This window comes from Lemur catta, chromosome 12, assembly GCF_020740605.2.
Source record: "Lemur catta isolate mLemCat1 chromosome 12, mLemCat1.pri, whole genome shotgun sequence".
In the NCBI taxonomy this organism is placed as follows: Eukaryota; Metazoa; Chordata; class Mammalia; order Primates; family Lemuridae; genus Lemur; species Lemur catta.
Genome location: NC_059139.1, coordinates 48,759,632 through 48,784,520, shown reverse-complemented (window position 1 = coordinate 48,784,520; position 24,889 = coordinate 48,759,632). Strand labels below are relative to the sequence as shown.

The window sequence follows — 24,889 nt, the reverse complement described above, 5'->3', positions numbered from 1 at the left end:
TATAAATATGTACTAATATTATGTATCCATAATTGAAAATACAAAATATTTTTTAAAAGATTTTTAAAAAACCCATCTTTAACTAAAAAAGACAAAAGGAATAACGAAAATGTTTCCCCGAAGTGCTAATGCTATTTGTTTATAATACCAATAGGTAAGCCACTTTAATTCTAACGCCGGTGGGGTACTAAAAAGCTTCCAGATTTATTCCTGACTTCTTAGTTCACAGTGGTAAATAATAAAATTGAGACTCTAGTAAAAGGTTTGCTTCCCAACCTAATCTCACATCTCAGAATTATAGAATTGACATCTCATAAATAATGACATTACAAATGAATATGACATGATTTTAACTTACTTTCTTTTTAAGTTGTCTAAACAAGTCTTTATGTAGGTGTCATAATAATTAACTTGCTCTTCATAAAATGCTGCCTTCTCATTAAGTGCTTTCAGGGTCTGCTGAAGTTTTGCTAATTCAGCTTTTCGAAGCTTCCGATACATTCTTTGATTTCGAATATCCTAAAACAAGAAGTTAAAGGCTATGAGATTTAAGCAGTTTACTTCATGATATTGCCAATTTGGGACAAGAAAAATATCAAGTAGTAAGTCACTGTTTGTGTCTGCTAATTTGCAGTTTATCTCAGGCCCCTTATTTCACTCTTAACACCAAAGTGTTCCCAATCTTTTTTTACGTCAGAACAGGAAAGTGTCCATATTTCACTTTAAGAGACTTGCTAAGGTTTGTTTTTCTCTGGATGGAAAAGCAAGGAAGTAATTTTAGAACCACCACATAATTAGTTTAAGGAAAAAATAGTGTTTTAAAAGGGGCACAAATAAGACTTCAGCAGGAGACACGTAATTTCCTCAGACTATTTTGAACATTCTTCTTTGAAGAATACTTTAAACTGAAAAGGTTTACGTTTAATTGTTGAATTCATTTTACAAATCAGTAAAAACCACACTTTTTCGTCTGGCAAATATTTCTCAAGGTTTGAAAAAACAACTTTCAGTCAGCTCTCAAGACTGACAGAAAAGATTAAACATTGATAACTATTACTTAGATTTAAATAGAATTCTTAGAACGTTAAGTTGCATAAGCTGCTTATAGCTTACAAGAGGTATGCTAAATTTAAACTTGCAGATATAAGGGTTTTTTGGTAATTCTAACTAGTAAGTTATAAAAATGTTTCATTTAAGGAAATAGTGCTTGCTTAGTATTATTTTCCTTTGAACATGAATTAAAAACCATTCCCCTAGAAATTCAAAGAGCTATCCACATACACCGTACCCCCACAGCCCTCCCAAGTAAAAATTCTTCATTAAATAGAATCTTTAGGTGGGTGCCTTCATGATAGCTTTTTTTTTTTAAGCAAAAGCATTAATTTCTTTACCCAATATTCCTAAAGAGAAATATTTCCACCTCAAAGCTATAGAAAGAAACGCTACTTCCCTTAAGTCACTAGAACTGACTACAACTTTCCATAGAAGAAAGAAGCTGAGTGCATTTCCCTCACAGAAGGTGAAAACATTTATTTTTTCTGATCACTTAACTCCCTTTAACCTCTGAACTCATACTAATTTGCATGTTTGGATAAAAAGAATGAAATGTCCTTTTAACCCAAATGTATACTTCCTTATCCTTGACAAACAGATCTCAGCCACTTCCTGTGATGTTTCATTGCACTAAGTTGAGATCCTTTTCTCAGGAAGTTCCTTAAGTGTAAAAATACAAGATGAGAAAACAGAAACTAACTTTTAGGTTTGAACTGCATCTAGGTTAAACTGTTTAGAAAAGAATTCTCAGGGTCAACTAACAACTCAGGAGAAAAACTCTCCCAAAAATGTCAATTAAAAAACTAGTAGGTATTACTTAAAGGTATAGATCAAACTTGTTTGTTACATTTCTCGAGGATTTATTTTTGGTGTGTTTCAACTCTCCTAATGACTTGAGGGAGTTGTGAATATTCTCTATTAAAAGTTATCAACTTCTCCAAAACCTTTAGAAATCTATAACACTGAAGAGGGCAGGAATGATGGCATATACAACTATGCAGCCCTCATGCCAACTCACAGAGTCCCAGCACATGACTGATATTTAGCAAATGTCTGCTAAGTGAAGAAGAAAGAACAGTTTCCAAAAACCTTGGCAATCTCATTGAGACTGTCTTGGTATTTATTTTCGGATGACACAAGTCCAGTCTGTTCTAATGTCCGTAGATTCCTCTGGATTTTCCTCTTCTTCTGCTCCAGAGGCAGCTGAGCATCCTCCATCATGGACTGGCTATGCTTCATTTCTTCTGGAGTCCTGGAATCTATAATTGCACGGCTCACCATGTCTGAGGCATGATCTGCTTCCTGAAAAGAGATCATCAAGATGCTGATTTTTCTCTGATCCCTAATCTTCCAGATTCAGAAGCTGCACAAAGCAAGTTAATGTCAAAATGAAGGAAGTCCTCAAGCCAAAGTCCAAAGACTAGAATCAGAATGCGATTTTTGTGGGTTTCAAAGTAGGTCTTTGGAAGGACTTACTTCATCTTTTAGAAACACAGCACTGATGGCAGGCCTAATCTGGACAAAATTCCAAATAGCTACTTTATTGCCAAGGTGACAAACCACTTTAGTAATGGACATGTTTTAATGGGTAACTGTTATGTTATAATTCCCTAGATGGAAGGATTTTAATTCCTAGACAATCTAGGTGAGAAAATTAAAACTAGATTATCCATTAAAACATGGCTATGAGAACCCTGAATGTCCAGAACCCAACTAAACTCACATGCCAGCCACATTTATGGAGATTCATAAGCAAATCCAACAATGAGGCAGTGAGAGAGCTTCATTCTAATAAGAGAATTGCTCTCAAACTATGAGCTCTGAAAAACCCTAATCTAAGCACCTAAGTTCTCAAATAAATGATGAGTAAATAAACGAATGAATACCATTTGGATAGCCTGTTCAAGAAAACAGTAATAAAATGAGAATGGTTACTTTCTCATTTCATTATCTTAGACAATTGGCCAACCCAATAGATGAAGTCTAGACATCTGTTAGACACAGGACAGATAGATCAACGTTATGGACACTGGAACAGTTCACCAGATTAGTAGTAAACAACAGTAGAAGCAACAGCCAACATTATTGAGCACTTAATATATACCAGGTACTACTCTACCCACTTAACATGTTTTAACTCATTTAATCCTGCCAGTGAATTGGGTACTATTATTCCCATTTTACAGTTGAGGAAACCAAGGCACAGAGATATTTCTAGGTGCCCAGAGTTATATAGCTAGGAGGTGCAGAGCTATACTTGATCTCAGAAGTCTGTGTTCTTAGTCACTTAGTCATGATCACATTAAGGGAAAAATGAAATAATCCATTAAGGAATAAAAACCTTTTATACTAAATTAGTATGATATTCTTATTAAAAATATTCACAGATTAACAAACATTACATAATTTGAAGTTTTATTAATATATATGTATATATATATGTGTGTGTGTGTGTGTGTGTGTGTGTGTGTGTGTGTATTTTTTTTTTTTTTAGTAGAGATAGGGTCTCACTCTTGCTTAGGCTGGTCTCAAACTCCTGACCTCAAGCCATCCTCCCACGTTGGCCTCCCTGAGTGCTAGGATTACAGGCGTGAGCCACCACGCCCGGCCTATTTTATATTTTTAAAATTAAAAACTGTGAATGATTTCTTGGCAGCCAATTAAATTAAGAATGATTCAGGAAAACTATGTGTAGCACTGCTAAGAAGTAACATCTTAGATAATTTTGTTGATTTTTGTTTAGGGAGTCACAATTATTGTTACTACAACAATAACCTTGAACTCATTTCAGAATGAACTAAATAATGAAACATTTTAAAATATGTCAATAAAAAGTTTAATGCAAGATTGTTATGGAATTTTACTTACACCAACATAATGGTGCGTTGACCCAATGGACTCAATGTTTGCTTCTAAAGCATTTGGAAAACAGCTTTAATGTGGGAGACACTTCTTTTTTTCTTCAAGTTAGCAAATATATAAAATATAAAAGGTATTTTCCTATATCCATCAACCAGAACTATCCTTAGTTGACATATCTGTCCATCCACTGTGCGATAAAAGTTTATAATGAACATCCTGAGGCTTTGCAAAAAAAACCTGGAACTATCTTCCTGGCTTCGGGACAAAATTACATTCAGCATAAATTTGGTGTTGCGTTTTCGATTTTATTCCCACTGATATTCCATTTGAGTTTTATATGGCTGAACTCAGTTCACTACAGTAATGGATAAGATTCCTTACTTCTAAACCATGGCAGATACAGTTTCTCTGAGATAACAGTAAACATCTGGCATGAAGATTTGTTAAGAAAATCAACTCCTATTATACTAATTATTTTACACTTAAAGACAAATTACCTGTTGTGCAGTTGCTGGTGTCTCTAAGATTTCTGTCAATGTGTTTCCTGGCTGGTTCCGAATCACATCAATTATTAGCTTTTTCGTCCTTACAAAATAGAGAAAGAAAAGACAGACGTTCAGACAGTAGTCCTGATGCACAAAAATCTGCTTTTCCTGAGGGAGTGCACAAACACATAAAAAAAATGAAGCTGCAAAGATAATCCCTTAAAATAAAACATTCTTGGAGAAATTCACCAGGTATGCTCCAAGGCTTCTGAAAGTTTGTTAATGCTTGATAATTGAAGTCTGGACTTTATATGCTTGATGTTGTAGGATTATGCTGCTGATAACATGGGTACAAGAATGTCACAAGATTCTCTGTCTAAATACTTCTCCTTCTTTTGTGACTGAGACTACTTTTTTTTTTTTTTTTTGAGACAGAGTTTTGCTTTGTTGCCCAGGCTAGAGTGAGTGCCGTAGTGTCAGCCTAGCTCACAGCAACCTCAAACTCCTGGGCTTAAGCAATCCTCCTGCCTCAGCCTCCCGAGTAGCTGGGACTACAGGCATGTACCACCATGCCCAGCTAATATTTTCTATATATTTTTAGTTGTCCAGCTAATTTCTTTCTATTTTTAGTAGAGACGGGGTTTCACTCTTGCTCAGGCTCAGGCTGGTCTCAAACTCTTGACCTCAAGCAATCCTCCCGCCTTGGCCTCCCAGAGTGCTAGGATTACAGGCGTGAGCCACTGTGCCTGGCCAACTGAGACTACTTTGTGATGGGCAGGAGGGATAAGTGCTGTGGACATGGCCTGCTACTGCAGAGGGTGAGGGATGATATCTCATATCCTCCTGTCCTGACTTTACTAGCACTTAAACTTCTGAGCCTGTTTAATACATCATAAGCTTTTAGGAGCCAGACCAACTGGTTCCTTTCCTGCTACAAGAAAGTTATGAAATAGTTGGAAGACCAGTGGGAGCAGAAGTCCTGTGTGGGCTGTGGGCTGCTGGCTGACTTAGTAGGCAGGAAGATGGATGTTTAAGGACCTAAGGAACTGACAAATAGGGTTGGGTTCTTGTCTTCAGGCGGCAGAGAACAGAAGAGCTGCTCAGTAAAAAGTTAAGTGCTGGAAAGCTCCTCTGGAAGTGCTAGAACCGTATGTTCTTTCATATGTGCTTTTTATGGCCATAGGCTACCCTGCCTAGTTAGGGATCAGGTTATGTAATTGTGTAAAATGATTTTAACATAAAAGGTAAATGGTCAAGTTTGCTTACTTTTATATAAGGTTGAAACAGTATTACTGGAATTAGTTTTCCTTCCAAGAAAAGGAAACAAACAGAAGTTGCTCTAGCCTACACATAGGTCTAATCTATGTAAAGTTTCAATTTTATCATTGCTCTGTTACTACATTTAACTTTTAGTTCTTTCAAAGGCATTACTGGATGAATAATTTCTGCCTAAACTACAGCAGGAAATGTTCACATAGCATAAAATTTGGAAACAAAAACAAAATTTTCACATTTTGATGCATAGAGACAATGGATCCCAAATGACAGCAGAAACCGTCCAAGTTAATTCCAAATATGTGATTTCTAAAATAGGACACAATGCAATAAACCATCTGTAAATGATTTTTCTCATTTCCTATTTATCACAAGTCTGCCTGAGAAGAACGATCACAATGTGGCTTCCTTTCCTCCCTTCCCCCCAGCCTGCGACAGCCATTTCCTCTGGCCCCAGGACCCTTCAGTGCTGGGGATTTACGGGCTGTCTGGGAACGCACAGCTGTGTGTGGCCACTGAGCGTCAAAGGTGGGCACAGAGGTAATTACAGCCATGTGGGGGACGGCACTGCCCCTAAGGCGGCTGTGGCTGAGAAAGCCATGTGTCCTCTCCTCCCTGCACAACTCCCTCCTCCCGCCATCCTCATCACTGTATTAAACAGGGGCAATGAGTTACAAATGAAAGCTCTGGATGATTTTTAAAAATGTAAATATAGTAACTGTTTCTCATTTGAACTAATATTCTAGGAACTACTTATGATATACGCTTCCAGGAAACGTCTAGCTCAACTTCTTTAGAGAAGCTGCCTAATGATCAAATGACTGGGGTCATGACAATGTGCCCTGCCAGGGACAGAAAATGTTTCTCTGTTCGTGAGTTGCTGAAGGACAAACTGTCCACATCGCCTATTTCTCTTGGAATTCTACGTTACGTCAGGGCTGTGGAATTCATTGCCAAAGCTCTACCCCCGACGTTCTATGAAGAACCAGCCAGTCCCATGACAGGGAACTCAGCTACCCACCCTCAAGGAGTGCCAAGGTCAAGGACATTGGGCTCAGACAAATCGAAGGCCAAATCTGGGCTCCTGTTGCATACTGGCTGTGTGGAATTGTGCAAGTCGTATGTTTGTTTTTTCATTTATAAAACAGGAATCTTTCAGAGGACTGATGCAATGATTGAATGAAAAGAGGTACATAAAACCTTTCGAGGGGTCTGGCCCAGAGTAAGCACTCACAGGGTCACAAAAGGCATGCTGCCTGAGGGTGGCAGCCACGGGCCACAGGTGACAATTAAGTACTTGAAACATGGCTAGTACAAATTGAGATGTGCTTTGAGTATATAAAACACACACTGGATTTTGAAGACACAGCATGAAAAAAAGTATAATATCTCATTAATGATTTTTTCATATTGATTACTTATTGAAATGATATTTTGGTTATATTGGGTTAAATAAAATATGTTAGAATTTCACCTATTTCTTTCAAAAACATGGCTTCTAGAAAACTTAAAATTACATGTGTGCCTCATATTAAATTTCTTCTGGAGAGTGCAGCGTTGGAACATTCTGTCCTCGAACAGGAAGCTCACTCTACCTTCCAGTGACACCCACTCACTGGGCCTGGTTAGTCACAGACTAGCACTGAGGGGACCTTTGGGAGACCTTCCAGTTCCTGCTCTTACAAATGAGGCAACAAAGACCTAAGAGACGAATGTTACAGAAAAAGTCAAATTCCTTCTCCATATCAGCAGCCCCTCAAAACCCTGAAGACAGATGCTGGAACTGTGTCCCCACCCCCCATCCCCTCTTCTACCACCTTTCCTTTTTCCAAGTGAAACCCCTCCATTCCTTAAAGCTCCTCACAATAGGATCTGCAGAGAGTTCACAGTCCTGCCCACATTTCTGTTGCCAATGACCTTCTTAAGATGTGTCCTCCTCCGCACCCCAGTGTAAACACAACATTCTAGATACCTCTGACCAGCATAAATCAACTGCTTAGAGTACTGGCCCCATGACTCTACAAACAATATGTAAGACAGGCTGACCCGAAGCAAGGACCCTGCCCTCCCTGAGTGAGGGAGTATCTGATTCTGCAGAGCAGTTAGGAGAAAAAGAAATACACCAGGGAGTTTATTCATTATAGCTGTGCTCAAATTCCACTGTCAGTAAATGAGACCACACGGCGCGTGTTAGCTGGTGTGGCCCCTTAGGTTTGGCCATTCCACTCAGAAGGCATCTGTCATTACCAGTAGCATTCCTGAGCCACCTCCTCTTGTCATGTGCCTTACGGCGTGCCCAGTGTTGAAAAGGAATTAGTGTTTGTGGAAGCTAAGAAATATTTCCAGTGTTTAAGATCCTAATAACGTCACTATACATTTTTAGCACCAGACCTCAAGTATTGTCTTAGCCATTTAGTGCTCCTGCCCATTTGTACCAAAAGCAAGGGAATCTTTCAGCTGAGATAATGGAGATCTAAACCGAATCATGTGATAGGAAACAAATTCTTAAGAGATGATAACTTAAGTACTCGAGTAGCTAAGTATGATTAAAAATCACAAATATCACCTTCTACTTAAACACACATACTTTTGTGGGAAAACAAGCTTAATAAAGGCCATAAAGATCACATATTTTAAGTTGAATCATAAGTTATAAAGAAAGATTTACAATTAACATCTTATTAAGACCCTTCTCATTCTTTCTAAGGCATTAATGTCATGGTAGCCCTTCCTTCCTCCTCTCTCTCTCCTCCACTTTAGGGATGAGGAAACTGATGCTTAGGCAACTTGCTGAGTCCTGTAGCTCAAAAGTGACACATTGAGGCTGTAACCCTATATTATCATAGGACTCCTTGACCAGGCTTTTCTGTTTTTGTTTTTTTTTTAATACCACTACGCTTGGCAGTATTGGGGAAAGAGCAACAGAACATGCTCAGATCCTGTACTCCTGCACATACAGAAGGGGAGAGAAACAAATGTTTCTTCTTACTCCAGTATGTGTCCTTCATGGCCCCACATCTGTCAGCCTCTCCTCTCTGGATTGGAAAGATGCCCCAATAACAGTTACGCAACATCTGCTCAGCTGTAATGCACGTTATTTATTCTAGGGCTCCTAAGAATGCAAAAAACAATGACCTTGCCCTCAACCAGCTGTAGAACTTTGTGACCAAGAGCGTAGGCCCTGGAGGATTTACGATCATCCGGGTTTGAATCTTTGCTCCACCTACTAGCTGTATTACCCAGGAAAAGGCTTCTATCTGTTCTGTGCTTAGTTTCCTCATCTGTGAACTATTGGTAATAACCTCCACTCTCTGGGGGTTGCTGCAAGTTGTTACAAAATTTACACATATTGATTGTAATATACATACGCACACACTATTCTCTCTTTTACAGGCTGAGGATCTCTTATTTGAAAGGCTTATTAGAAATATTTTGGATTTTGGACTGTTCTCTATTTTAGAACATTTGTATCATATACTTACTGGTTAAGCATCCCAAATCCAAAACTTTGAAATGCTCCAATGAACATTTCCTTTAAGTATCATGTTAGTGATCAAAAAGTTTTGGACTTTGAATCATTTTGGATTTGGTATGCTCACCTTATGTTTGCATAGATGCATATATACACACAGTATATAGAAACTCTTCCTGGTACACAGTCAGCTCTATATAGCTCTATCATCATCATCTTCAGTCTCAGCCAATGAGTAAGAATTAGGAGAGACTGGCATGGTATTCGATTTACAAGCCGAAGGAATAATAATACCTCAAATTCTGCTACTGCAGGGGCCCCCATAAAGATGAGGTACTCATCGCTAGAAAGCCAGTGACTTTGTAATTAAGCATAAGGGAGCATTTCTGAAAATTAAGGACACAACTTGTTTAACAAGGAAGTAAAATAGTTTGATAGAAAAAAGCCAGGTATTCTCATGTCCCAACTAAGTCCACTTCATAATAACTTGTGAAAGTCACTAATTTTAGTTAAATTTGGCTCTCTAATGGAGAGTCTCAAGAACTGTATCTTATGCTTGAGTCAGAAATTTCATTTATTACCTTACAAAAAAGTCGTACACAAAAGAGTTTTCAAATCAGTATTTCAAAGTGTATTTTGATAGAATGTCAATGAAACATACGAACTTAAAACATGTCAGTGACTACTTGCTGCACACAGTTTTAGACTCTATTTTCCCCACCTCAAAGATAAACACTCCAACAGTTTTCAGGTTTTCTGTCAATGCTATACTTTGTAATTATCTGTTAGTATCAAGACTTTTCAAATATGTACTTTAAAGGAAGTATAATATATTTAAAAGTAAGGCTTGACTAAAATCATAGAGCTAACTCTACTGAGTCTTCAGGGAAATACCCAAATTTCACTTTCAGGGATGTTACTTGGTCAATCTTGATTTCAAATTGTTATCCACATTAATCACTATGCTGCTTAGTGCAGTGCTATGCTAATAGCAGCATCTCAAAGCACGCCCCCAGGAAAGGCCTTTGAGACCCAAAAGGTCTATGAAAGCAGTGAATTACCAAATCTATCAAAACACTAGCCCAAAGTCTTTTTTACATAAATGGTAAAGTTGATCCTAAAATTCACAAATAACTGCAAGGGGTTTCCAACAGCCAAAACAATCCTGAAAAAGAAAATTGAAGGACTTCCCTATTTTAAAACTTATTACAAAGCTACAGTGATTAATATGATGTGGTGCTAACATAAGGATAGACATACAAATCAATGGAATAGAAAGTCCAGAAGTAAAGCCATACAGGTATGGTCAATCGGTTTCTGACATGGGTGCCTAGACCATTCCATGGGGAAACAATACCTTCTTTAACAAATGGCACTGGGACAACTGGACACCTATATGAAAAAGAATGGAATTAGACACCTATCTCATGCCACACACAAAAATTAACTTAAAAGGGATTGTAGACCTAAATGTAGAAGCAAAAATTATAGAACTCTTAGAAGAAAACATAGGGGTAAAGCTCACAAGTAACAACAATAGATAAACTGGCCTTCATCCAGATAAACTCTTGTGCAGAAAAGGACATCAACAAGACAGTAAAAAGAAAACCCACAGAAGGGGCAAAAATATTAATATTTGCAAGTTATATACCTGATAAGGGTCTACTATCCAGAATATGTAAAGAACTCCTACAACTCAGGAACAAAAAAACCCAAACAATCCAATTTAATGATGGGTAAAGGACTTGAATAGACATTTCTGCAAGACGATATACAATGGGCAACAAGCATGTGGAAAGATCCTCATCATTACTTGTCACGGTTATTTGCAAATCGAAACCACAATGAGATACTACTTCACACCCACTAGGATGGCCGTTATGAAAAAAAAAAAAAGAAAAAAAGCGTTGGTAAGAATGTGGAGAAATTGGAACTCTCATACTTTGCCAGGAGGAATGGAAAATAGTACAGCCACTGTGGAGAACAGGCTGGCGGTTCTCCAAAAACCCAACAGTGAATTACTACACGACCTAGCGATCGCACTCACAGGTAGATACCCAAAAGAACCGAAAACAGTTCAAACAAAAACTTGTACATGAACATATATAGTAGCACTATTCAAATAGCCAAAAGGTGGAAATAACCCAAATATCTGTTCAGCTGATCAAGAAAATATGGTATATCCAGATAATGTAATATTATTCAGCCATAAAGGAAATGAAGTATTGGTAAATGCTACGACATCGATGAACCTTGAAAACAATATGCTGAGTAAAAGAGGCCAGACAGAAAAGGTTGTAAATTATACAATTCCACTTATATGAAATATCTAAAATAGGCAAATTCATAGAGACAGAACGCAGACTAGTGGTTGCTGGGGAGCAGATGGGAATAGGGAGTGACTATTTAATGGGAACAGGGTTCACTTTTGAGATGATGAAAATATTCTGGAATTAGACAGTGGTAATGGTTGTACCACACTGTGAATGGACTAAATACCACTGAATTACACACTTTAAAATGGTTAAATTGTAATTTTTATGTTATGTGTATTTTACCACAATAAAAAATAAAACCGCTGAGTGGCTCTATGTGGTATGGTGATTAAAGGAGTAGACAGTGTCTGTTTTCAGCACACCCTAGAGCCTGGGAAACAGACACACAAGGGCTGAGCTGGGTGAGCCAAGCCAAGTTTCCAACGTGCCAGGTTTCCTAGACTAAGACACGTCGCTTCCCCACATGCCCGACTTTTATGGTTTTGTTTTTAAAATGTGAGTTCTAAGAAGTCCCAGAACCAAGGAGACCCATGTTAAGAAATAAGAAAGAATATATATGATATTCAGATTATTTAATATTTTGGACTACCTAAATTGTGATTCCCATTCATTAAAGTTGACATTTGAGTTGAGTCCATTTAGAGAATGGTATTCAAATAGCAGACAAAACTAATTAAAAAAGATTTCTTCCTATTACTTCTACAGACAAAGTTTATGAGACCATGGGATACTTGGCTTAATTTCATTTGCATGGAGGAATCACACACTCTGTATTTCCAGTCATCTTTATAACTGGCACTTGCTCAGAGGAACCTAGGGACAGACTTCACAGCTTTCCCGCTTTTCTCTCGTGCTGTGCCCTGAACTCTTGTGAGCCCAGGGATATGTCCTAGTCCTGCAGCTTGGCCTCTGTCCCACAGCTGAGCCGTGCTCTCCACCATTAGACTTCAAACCCCTGGAAGGTAGATGCTGTGATGGGCTCGGTCACCCCGTGTCCCCAGCCTCGTGTCCCCAGCCTCGAGCCCAGGGCATGAATGCAAGTAGGTACTCAAACATTCACTACAGCAATGAATGGAGCCTTAGATGATCTGAGGACAAAATAAACAAGCCTAACAGAAGCTGCACATATCACAGCATAGCGATACAAGGAAGTTCTTTTTGTAGTTCTCATGGGTGATTGAATATCCATAAAAACTCAAGTGGAAATGAATGTGTCTGGAGCGTGTCAGTGGCAGACAGAAAGCTCTTATCACAAATAAAAACCACCTCAGAACTCAGGATGTGTCGCTTGGAAGTAACGTGTGAAGTATTGCTTCAATATTTACTGATTCCCTTTTGTCCCCATCTCCCACTTCCAGTCTCCACCTCACCCCAATTCACAAGGGTTTTAATGTGCTGATGTGCATCTTTTTGTTTATGTAATTCTTGAAAACGGCATTGTTTGAGCGTGTGTTTTTGATTTATGGCGTTATACCATGAATCTCATTGTCTTTCTTACTCTGTGTGTAAAGGATTGATGTGGAACATTCACGAAGTCTTGATGAAAAAAACAGTATTAAAGTGTGAATGCTTCCCTTGAAGTCTTTGGGGACAGGAAGCAGGGTACAAAGTCAAAGCTGGTAAACATATCCAGGATTAGTATAATAGGAAAGGCCAATAAGTCAGATGCTATCATAGTGTCTTATTGTATGTGTGCCTTTTTACATTTTATACTAGAAATTACATTTGGTTAGAAGAATTTCCTCACTCATCTTTCACCACTCTGAAACAGATATTTCTCTTCAGTTACCTAAGGATTTTCATAGGCTTAGTTAATCCACTTCATTTCTTAAAGGAATCAAATTACTACATGGGAAACTATTAATAAAACTAAGGCAGGCTTTGTAAGCTATTATAATATTTTGTTCCTTCCTAAATTACAAGAAGTCTCTTACCCTTCGTTTAGATATGCACTAGTCCTGCAGCTTGATGGACTGAGTACTGGTTTGCTGGATAAACAGAATGCACTTCAATATTCACATACTTTAAGATGAATTATTTGGGATTGGCCACATTTGAATTTGCATGGTTTCAGACACATAATTGGAGACATGTGCCCATTAAGCCCCAACTTACTTTATCATGAGGCTTCGGCCATCTATAGCTTCGCCATCCTCTATGTCATATTTGCTTGTCAAGAAAAGGGAAATCTCAGTCTTTGAGAGTTGATTTAGTGTATTTGCCTTGTTCGGGTCATTGGGGTCAACTGCTCCTTCCCCTGTGGAAAAAACAACAGTGTTATTCTTCCAATTCACCCATGGTGATGATGATACCAATGAGGTAGTATTACATAAAGGTTCTGTGGGAAAGTTAGGCTCAGTAATTGGATGAGGGACCATGGTCTTCACAAAACCCACATTCTACTATCGCTGAAGTGGCTTTTTAAAATATTTGATCGAAACATTAAAATAACATAGGACACAGACATTCCAAGTATGAGTAAATTACTAAAAGATACCACTGTTAATAAAAGAAATCCTTAGAAAACATAGTAACGAATTTCTCATTTTCTAGTAAATTTATTTCTTTAATGATATTTTCTTTCTTTATGAACTAGGTTGACAAATACTTTTGGATGTATCTGGAGCTTGCCTTTAATAATACCAAATTGTGTTACAATTCAGGACACTATCAATTACAGAACTCTTGCTGTGGGAAGGAGCTAGTGTAGTTATTACCCTTTAAATAATATTTTAAGTATCAAATTCAAAAAAAATTTTTTTTTTTATCTAAGATAGGAAAACCAAACAACCAACCAAAACAACTAAACAAAAACAAGGGGCTAAGTAGAAGGAACAAGGTCTTACCAAGAAAAGATTCCACGGTAGGCACCTCTCCCAACAACCCCAACAACTCACTCAGTAAGTCGTTTTTTTCAGGGGCAATCGCATCCTGGTGTTCCAACAGGAGCTTTATGTGGAAGGCAACACATATAAACGTAAAAGTAAATTCTCAACTGCTATCATATTTATATTGTTCCCTTTCTAATTTCTAATCTAATTTGTAATCCCTATCATGATAACTTGCTCCTGATACCCTTTAAATCTTAAATGCAAGTCTGACATTTATTAAAATTAGGGACCATCGAAGAGATAGTTTTTATTTTATCTCAAAGGGGAGTGCCTGCTCTACATCAATTAATTGTAGCAAGAATGGCGTTCATAAACCCTTTTCTAGCAAGACCTGCCAAGATGTAGCCTTCCATCACCTAACCTCTGTGCTCCACTCTAACTTTATCAAAAAAGTCAAAGTTGCAGAAAGGGTCAAGAATGAGGCAGAAGTCTCTTAGCTAATACTGGTAGCAAACTGGAAGTGCATTTCCATGTCCCTTCCGAGAAAAATTATGCAGTAATAAAACACTAGGGTTACTATTATTTAAAATCACCATTAGCTATTTTAATCTGTCTTGAAGTTCTTTGATGGGTAAGGATGGCAAAAATGCCCGAGACCGAGATGTACTGGATGGTTCCCTCTTTCATGACCCCCAAAAAGCTCAAACATGAGTAACAACCATTGGGGTATCTTGCCAAGTCTTAGAGGAAACCTGGTTAACTCTTGAATAGCACCATTGGAGGGACAATCATGGAGGATAACACATCTGTTATCGTTTGCATTTATAATTAAATTAAAACAATGTTTCTAAAATATGGGACTGGTCTCTCTGGTGGTAGGAGGTATAATTTTAGTTGTTTTGAACTATCTGAATCATAATATAGTCTCTTTTCCATTTTCAATCTTTTTTGCAACAGCTTTAATTAAGATGTAATTCACATACCATAAAGTTCACTCATTCAAAACGTACGATGCGAGAGGTTTTAGTATATTTAGAGTTGTCCAGCCATCACCGCTATCTAACCTTGGAACATTTCACTACCCTAAAAGAAACCCTGTCCCCAATTAGCAGTCATTCCCCATCATCCCCTCCTTCTAACTCCTGGAAATCACTACATACTTTCTGTCACTGAATTTGACTATATTAGGTACTTTATATAAGTGGAATCACACAATATTTGTCGTTTTGTGACTGGCTTATTTCACTTAGCATACTATCCTCAAGGTTGATCCATGCAGTAGCATGTGTCAGAATTTCCTTCCTTTTTAAAGCTGATTAATATTCCATTGTATGGATATACCACATTTTATCCATTCATCTATTGATGGACACTTAACTATTGTGAATAATGCTGCTATGAACACGAATGTATAAATCCCTTAAACTCTGCTTTCAATTCTTTTGGGTATACATTAAGAAACACATGGTAATTCTTATTTTTTGAGAAACTGCCATGCTGTTTTCCACACCAGTTACACCATTTTCTGTTCCCACCAGCAGTGTACAAGGGCTCCATTTTCTTCATTCTTGTTAACATTTGTTATTGTTTTTTTGATATCAGTCATCCTAATGGATGTGAGGCACTATCCATTGTGATTTTGATTTTGTTTCCCTAATTATTAAACATTAGTGATGTTGAACATCTTTTCATGTGCTTTGTGACAATTAATTCGTACATCTTTGGAGAAATGTCTATTTAAGTCCTTTGCTCATTTTTCAATTGGGTTGCTTTGTGATTGAGCTGTAGGAGTTCTTTATAAAGGCGAGATATAAACCCTTTATGAGATACGATTTATGAATATTTTCTCCCATTCCACAGGTTGCCTTTTCACTCAGCTGATTATATCCTTTGATACATAGTTGCCTATTTTTAAATTGGATTATTTCTTTTTATCATTGTCAGATTTCTTTGTACATTCTAAATACAAGACCCTTAGATATATTATTTATAATTATTTTCTCCATTCTCTCGATTGTCTTCTCATTTTCTTGATGGCATTGTTTATAGCACAAAAGTTTTCAATTTTGATGAAGTCTAACTTCTTTCTTTTGCTGCTTAAGCCTTTAGTGTCATCTCTAAGAAACCACTGCCTACTCCAGGGTCACAAAGATTTACTCCTATGTTTTATTCCAAGAGTTTTTTAGTTTTAGCTCTTCTTTAGCTCATTTTTTGTACTGGGGGGAGAAAGGAGCCCAACTTCATACTTTGGCGTATGGATTTCCAGTTGTCCCTGCACCATTTGTTGACAATCCCATTGATCTGATGTCTAACCTTATGCCAGCATAGCACTGTTTTGATTACTGCCTTTTCCATTCCCTTTTAATCCTTAAGATTAATGAAGGCAAGAGTGTCTGTTTTATGTTAAATTTTTCTTAACACTGAACACTTCCCTGACACTTGCCAATAGGGTTTTGTTTTTTTTTTTTTTGAGACAGTCTCACTCTGTTTGCCCAGGCTAGAATGCCGTGGCGTCAGCCTAGCTCACAGCAACCTCAAACTCCTGGGCTCAAGCAAGCCTCCTGTCTCAGCCTTCCAAGTAGCTGGGACTACAGGCATGCGCCACCATGCCCGGCTAATTTTTTCTGTATATATTTTTAGTTGTCCATATAACTTCTTTCTATTTTAGTAGAGACGGGGTCTCGCTCTTGCTCAGGCTGGTCTCGAACTCCTGAGCTCAAATGATCCACCCACCTTGGCCTCCCAGAGTGCTAGGATTGGATTACAGGCGTGAGCCACCGCGCCTAGCCACCAATAGAGTTTTTAACAAAGGCAGAGTACACCTTACATACATAGATTTAAGGCAAGGAAGGGACTGTATCCAATTATTTTGTTTTCATTATACTCATTTTCCTCTAAAGTTTCTGTTTTTTGCAAAGCATGCTAGTTTTTCATTATAATAGAGGTACTTTGTTTTAAAGCAAAGAAATATGCATTATTTCTATAAAGGTAAATTGATTCAAAGAAAGACATTAAATAAATAATAGAGGTGATATAAAGACATGGTGAAATCTGGAAGTGCGGTACATACGGCATTTTAGGGGGAAAACAAGTTAGAGAAAAGAATAAAACAAGCAAGAGGGATACATTTATGCTCTGCTGTCTTTGGAAATGGATGATTTAGGTGGCCAGCTTTTACCCTTTATTCTGATAACTATAGAACATAAAAAAAATTCCTGAAAATGTCTCCTTAAAGAGCTTATTTTGAAGTTGTACATATTCCTTAGGGAGGGAAAGGCCAGTGTGTGGCCCCAAGCATGGTCAGTCACACTACTGGTGCGCTTATGTCTGCACGTGGATGCCTCCACAAATAAGACAGACAATAAACAGGGCAGTCTTTCTCTGTAATTACACAATTTCCCCTCGTTACATCTGTTTCCAACCTAACACACGAAGGAATTCCAAATCAGTCACAAGCTCTGTTTCCCAGGACTGGATTCTGTTTGTAATTCTTGTTAACAAAAGGAACAGACTATTTCTCCTTGAAGATGAGTAGTCTAAATTAATACAGTAACATTTTTCCTCTCTGCTACCCTTGGGAAAGAATCTCTTACACTAAAATAAGAACTCCTCACCACTTTTTTCTTGCATGTAGATATTGCCCTCGGCAAATGTGCAGTCAAGATGTGTGCATTTTTTCTGAGAGGGATAATGTACCATAAAAAATAGACAAATGGGTCATTGCTCAAGTATGAATCAGTCTATTTGCCCATTAAAAAATTAATATCATAAATGGTGTATTGCTGAGCACCACTGTGGATTTTGGGTGTTCATACATAGAGAAAAGAAGGTTAGCCTATTCATTTAATCAAGAGCTTGTTGCAAATGTCAGAGAACTTCCCTGTTCCACCTCTAAAAAAGGGAAATCAAAACTAGATCCAATCTTTCCCTCAAGCCCACACAAGCTTTAGTTTCTTAGAGGAGCTTAATAATAAAGGCTGAAATTCTGAGCAGCCAATCTGCCACTTGTTAGCATATCTGGTTTGAGGAGGGCAGGAGCACGACGTTTGAAAGGTGTGTATTATGCTTTCCCCCAGTTGTCTGTATAATCCAAAGTTGGATACATCCTTAACTGAAGCATCTAGAATGCATCCCCTGGGATCTTGTTAGAATGCAGGTTCTAATTTGGGAGGTCTTGGGTGCATTTCTAACATTTCCCCTGGACCTTGCTTTCTCAAGCAAGGTCTGAAACTATTCTTGAAAAGATTACCCTTTAAAACATAGATTTTTCAGGAAATAAATTCCAGGTGGCCTTTAAAAACCAAAACCCCTCAATGCTTAGTTTCTCTTTTTACTTTAAATGATTGAAAAGCCATCCATCTGGGGCTTGCGTGCCCATAAAGGCACTTAATATATGCTAATGGCTCATAGCAATGTTTACACGGGAACCAGATGGCGAAGTTACGACATAGCACAGGGTGGGAAACTGCCTGCTTCCAAGAAATGGGGGCTTCCAAAACAATGGATGTGATTTTTTGCAGAAGGCTACTGTTGGGTGGCGGTTTCCTGTCTTCCTTGAGCAGCCTGTTTACGACCTATGTGCAAACATTAGGATACAGAGAACATTCTCACTTGCTCAGAAAATCACTGGAAAACCTGAGAGGATTCCTGAAAGAGGGGAACAACAGGGTGTGGGTCTAGATAACACAGCTTTGGTGGGTAGGAGAACACCAGGGCCTGCCCCTGCTCAGGGCTTAAAACTCCATATTTACAATCTGGCTTTGTACATGGATCATGTCAAAAGTAAACTTTCTTCTTTGGGAGAAGATGTTTTATTAATGTATAAGAGCCAGGGAATAAATAATCAAGGGATTTTTAGGGTTAAGAATATGAATATTAGCACCTGTGTATAGTAAGTTTGCAGAGACTACACATTTTCAAGATGACTCTAAACCATGGCTAAGACCGCCTGCCCCCCAACCCACCCCACTTACCGAATGTGTGCTGATGATTTCCTCAATTGAAATATAAATGACTGGTTTGCTTACTGTCACCAAGTCTGTGTATTTGTCCATATTAAACTTCTCTTCTGGCTCAGGGACATTACATGCTTCTTTGAAATATTTCCTAATAAATGAGGGCGGGGAGGAAGTCTTAAGATAGAGGCAAATTTGTGAGTTAAATAGCTTCACTGAAATAGTTAGGAAATTTTGAATGATGGCTAGTATCTGTTCTCCACCCCAAACCTTGGAGGGACTTGGTACAGCATCTTCCAGTCTGACTCCTGACTATGAAAGCTGAGTCCATGTATTTGGATGTTGAACCTAGCTCTTCACACAGGATTGAAGAGAGTGGTAAGGACCTATGATCAAACTATGCACAGGTCATCTTAAAAGTGTTAGTATTCCAAAAATGGCTCCTGAAGTTTAAATTAAAAAGCCAAGAAAATTTCTTGATCTGAGAATCAAATCTTTATAGAGAACACAATCCAAAAAGTAATTCATCAGATTTGCTACTGGCACAAGCTCCTGGGCCTACAACACCCTAATTATCCTTCAGAGCTTCTGTAACCAGTTTGACAAAAATGAGTTAAGTCTACTATAGCATTAGTTGGTCCTGACAGTATTTGCTGACCATTGGAAAGATTGTTAAGGCCACTCAAATACATAAAATGTCCCAGTACTCAGATCCTAAAAAGGCTGCTATTTGAAGATATAGCACATATAAACAGATCAAGAGAAGCCAAGCATGCTATGATCACAGTTTAGGAGTTGTCCCATGTGGTTTTTGTCCAAACCACCTTTGTATAGGCAGAATATGTATTTTATTCTACAAAGTTGTAAATGTCTCATATGCCTGAAATCATCCTTAATATCTCTCCTATGGGAACTCGAGGGTTATGTACCAGAAATAACCTCTGCCTTTCCAGGTAGCCATGTTGGGGTAGAGCATGTTTCAACGTGACAATAGGTCTTCCTGTGCTTTTTTTTCTTTCTTTCTTTTTTTTGAGACAGAGTCTTGCTCTGTTGCCCCTGGATAGAACGTAGTGGCATCCTCATAGCCCACTGCAACTTCAAACTCCTGACCTCAAGCAATCCTCCCACCTCAGCCTCCCAGAGTGCTAGGATTACAGGTGTGAGCCACTGAGCTCGGCTTTCTGCACCTCTGCAATGACATTTCATGGGTTTCTGAGGACCATAATGAATAAATATGAGTGGAAGAGAGAGGATGAATTTAAGAGGAGGTAAAGGGAGGCTTCTTTTTGGGGGAATATTTTTCACAAAAGGCCATGAATTCTAAACAGAGATGAATGATCATGAACTATCTTTGTTGCTAGTTAAGTTACTAACCCAGAGGAAAAGTGAAGAATGGGAAATGATTTTCCAAGTGAGGACCAAAAGAGACCAAATTCATGCTATACTTCTAGGACCTACTGATGAAATGGCAGACAGAACAAATGCCAAGAAGAAAATTTCCTCAAAGAGCTTCGGAATGAATGAATCTTACTACTGGACTCATGCCTTTCTTGTCCATGTGGAATGATTAGTGATATAATTTGGAAACACAAGGTCAATAGAATTAAATTGGACATGTATAATTAAGAAAGGCTTCAGAATAGAACAGATTCACACACAATCAACAAATATAAAATTAGGTTTTCCCAACCTTTCCTACTACAGTCGTCCCTTGGTATACTTGGGGGATTGGTTCCAGGACCCCAACTCCAAGTATGCCCAAATCTGCGCATATTCATGTCCCATTGTTGACCTTACAGAACCTGTGTATATGAAGTCAGCCCTCTGTATACATGGCTTTTGCATCCCATGAATCTACATATTTTCTATCTGTGTTTAGTTGAAAAAAAAAAATCCGCATGTCAGTGGACCCAAGCAGTTCCAACTCCAGTTGTCAAAGGCTAGCTGCATTTGATTCAGGTGATGCAAGTTCTTACTGATTAGAAAACTTAAAACAAAAATCATCACCCTCTTCTGAAGTTCAATAAAGCAGAATCAGCTATTTTGATTTTTAAATTCTAAGTACTCCTAGTGTGTAGTATACTAGGAAGAGTAAGTACTCCATTGTGTCAATAGCAGGAGCCACACACTAGGAAGGACTCCGCATAACAGGAGGGCCGGGGTGGGGATGGGACGGAGATGCCAGGCAGAAGCAGCCCTGCCTATTCTCCCCACCTTCCCTCTCCCCCCAGGGCCACTGGTAGAAGAAATGCATGCAGCCACCTGGGGTTCCTGTCTTCCCCCCAACTCCAGCTCTGGGCACAGAACACACACTATTCTTACCCACATTCTTGCATGTTTCTCTAAAACTAATGTCTCCTCTCACCTGAATTCCTGGTATGTCTTGGATAAATAATTGTTCATAGATGAGAGATGCTCATTTTCTCCTTCAAACAGCTTGTTGGAAGCTGCGTGCTGAAGAACCTTGGCCACAGATCCCAAGTTTCTCCTTTGGTCAGAATTTATCTGACCTCCAGCCGTCATGTCAATGATATCAAAGCCATCGGGAGCTACGATGGCTGGGTTCATATACCGATAGTATAGGAGGTTTCCAACAATCTGGAGCAACGCAGAAGAAAAAGACCATTTTTAACAGTGAAAACTCAACAGTTTTAAGTTTTTTTTTAAAGTACATATTATTTACATTTTTCAAGAGAAAGTGGATCATTTTCTGATGTGAATCCTAACAAGGAGTTAAGTAAAGGCAGTGAATATAATCACGCATTACTAATACAGTAATTTACAAAATTGTTTTTGGTGAAAAACATGTGTATTGCCCCCAAAATGCTCTAATACAAAGAATTTCAATAATGCCTGAGAACGCCAAATTCACCTCAGCTTAAACCAATAATCTTGAGAGTCATTAGAAATAGAAGACCTGTAGCTCATTATAAATAGCCAGACATGGGGAAAAGTCTTACAAAATGGTATGTTGGTAATTTTGGTTCATACCCCCAAGAGAAGCTATGGTGAGATTACCCTTGAAAATCTACCTTTAATAGCTCATCTTCTGTTGCATCGGGGAATTTCTCATGGATCGAATTCTTCAGTACTTTGGCTATATACCTCAATCCATAACTACATACAAAACAGATGACAAAAGAAAATAATGGAAAAAGGCTAAGTGAGAAAAAAACACACAGCGTTTGTTCCAGTCAACTAAAACTGAGTAGTTTTCCTAAAAATTAAACATCAAATGAGATGGTAATGGAATCACAGAACTTCCACTGATGACAGTAACTGAGCCATGTTTGTGGCTGTGACAGAAGTATTGTTCCCTCTGTAGAGAGCAGTTATGAATTTAAAAGGTAAATGTACGCAACCTTCTCAAATGGTAAAACACAATATGAGGGAAAACTCCTGTCTTCACTACAAGGGCTTATTTTATACAGTATTCCAAGAACTTTCAGCAGAGAATATTAAAGTTGCTACAAATACCACTTACGGCAGTTGATCAAGGGAAGAAATGATAGAATTCAGGACTTTGTCAGTGACCATTCTCAGGTTCTCAGTGGAGGCCTCCAGTTTATTTTTCACTTCTGGGTATGTCAGAGCTTGTTCTGTGGTCACGTCGTAGGGCAGCTTGCTGAAAACACAACAGGGGCTTTAAATTAATTGGAGGCTTAGGTACAAGCATTAGTATTCCCGCCAAGTTGGTTCTACAAGTCAAGCTTTGTATAGTGAATTGGACTTTGCCACTGACTCTAATAACAAAATGTTTGCTAAGGGAAGGGAAGCTTCTCATGCACAGGGGGTACCTTCTGCCACCACTGGAGCAGGAGGGACTCCAGGCCCTCCCTCTAGGCTCTTGTGGCAAAATAACAGGCAGACCCAGGTAATGTGGACACAGCTAACTTACTTTCATTTTTTTAAATTATAAAAAGCAATATGATTGTTACAGAAAAAAATCACATATGAGCAAACAAACAAAACCAATGCAGACACAACCAATTTTCATACCTTAGTGAATAACTTTCCAAGTCTTCCTCTACATATATGTGCACATGGGCCTCACATATTCATGGGTGTAATGCAGTTTGTGCATATGGATATCCCATAGAGATCCTGTGTTTGTGTGTATATACATGACCGATTTTTTAACAGAAAAATGGGTTATCATATACCTAACTGCAACTGAAAAATAGATCGTGAACATTTTTTGTTCCAATAAATACATATCTATACCACTATTCCAAATACTTATTCCATCATGTGCTACACATATATTTATTTAACAAATCCCCTAAAGGCAAATATTTTGACTTTTGCTGACTTTTTACTATTAAAAACAGTACTGTGACATCCACTCACACAATTCTGTGTACGCACTGTATTTCACAAGACATCCTTTACAGGAAATAAAAAGCTAGGATGGCTTGGATCTATAAACAACCATCCAGAGTAAGATCCCTGGATTGTTAATCGTTACACATTAAAGTTAAGTGTTTGGTAACTGTAAAAATGTACATATTATCAGGTGGAGACAGAGTACGAACTATCTCCAGGTCTAGCCTTAGAAATACACAAAGAATAAACAAGGGAGAGAATTACAGAAGTTGCAGCACTGGGGATCAACTGGCTCTGAAATATGAAATGCCATTTAGTATCAAGATGACCAAGAATCTAAGAATGTGATCTGCATGGATATGTTAAAGGGAGGTAAAATATTGGGTTGAAAACTGACTTTGTACAGTAATTTCTTTTTTTGACCAACAGAGTTTAAGAGTATATACAAATGTGGATGTAAAAATAATCATAAAACATGATCAAAAACCAACACCTTCCTGACTTTTTACCTGGCCTCTCCTGTCTGTGTTTCTAGCTGGTTCACCCAAGCCTTGTACACCTCTACAGGGCTCGTGTTGATGATCAGGGACTTGTCATCGATTATGTCTTTCACCACGGGAGCCAGGAGCTGGCGCAGGGTGTTCTGTCCCCGGGCACCTCTGTTGAAGCTGACAACCATCTTGATGACAGTAGGGTTACCGGTAACTATGTCCTGTACCTGGTCTACCTTCGATCTAAAAAAACCCAAAAAACAAAAACCCAATTCAAAACAAAATGGTTTGTTTCTACAGATACAGTTTTAAACAATGTATACTCTTTGGCAAGCAAGGGCTTTGTGGCGTTATCTTTTTCTCTATGAAGATCAAAGTTGGTGTGCTTTAAAAAGAAGCAATCATTTGTAAGGTGTGTTTTTGATTTGAGCAATTTAAGGATCTAAAAATAAGGTCTCAGCCTCAATTTCAATCTAGAAAGCAGGGATGATATGAAAATGGACCAAGACTAACAACACTGGGAGACAGTGGACAAGCGTTACGCCCCCTCTAGTTATCAAGTTTCAAAAATATCTTTCTTGATTGAATGAACGGTCTCCACTTCTTCAAATACCAAAATCATTGCAATGTAGCTTCTAGCCACATCTCGTGGCTGAGCCCTTTTTAAAAATTTTTTTAAAATTTCAGCATATTATCGGGGTACAAATGTTTAGGTTATGTATATTCCCCTTGCCCCACCCGAGTCAGAGCTTCAAGTGTGTCCATCCCCCAGACGGTGCGCACCGCACCCATTAGGTGTGTATATACCTATCCCCTCCTCCCCCTCCCATCTGCCCAACAGCCGATGAATATTATTACTATAT

General features: G+C 38.3%; 1 protein-coding gene across 1 annotated transcript in view; it reads right to left on the bottom strand.

The window, feature by feature from the left end:
* IQGAP2 (IQ motif containing GTPase activating protein 2) overlaps positions 1-24,889 on the bottom strand; it is a 271,207-nt gene that overhangs the window by 8,242 nt on the left and 238,076 nt on the right. The window contains exons 24-33 of the mRNA XM_045566428.1: positions 24,045-24,269; positions 22,694-22,834; positions 22,242-22,326; positions 21,575-21,807; positions 19,228-19,360; positions 14,270-14,372; positions 13,539-13,680; positions 4,413-4,500; positions 2,143-2,355; positions 359-519 (exon numbers count right to left, since the gene is read on the bottom strand). Coding sequence (XP_045422384.1) covers positions 359-519; positions 2,143-2,355; positions 4,413-4,500; positions 13,539-13,680; positions 14,270-14,372; positions 19,228-19,360; positions 21,575-21,807; positions 22,242-22,326; positions 22,694-22,834; positions 24,045-24,269 — 1,524 coding nt within the window. The remainder of the gene's footprint in view (positions 1-358; positions 520-2,142; positions 2,356-4,412; positions 4,501-13,538; positions 13,681-14,269; positions 14,373-19,227; positions 19,361-21,574; positions 21,808-22,241; positions 22,327-22,693; positions 22,835-24,044; positions 24,270-24,889) is intronic.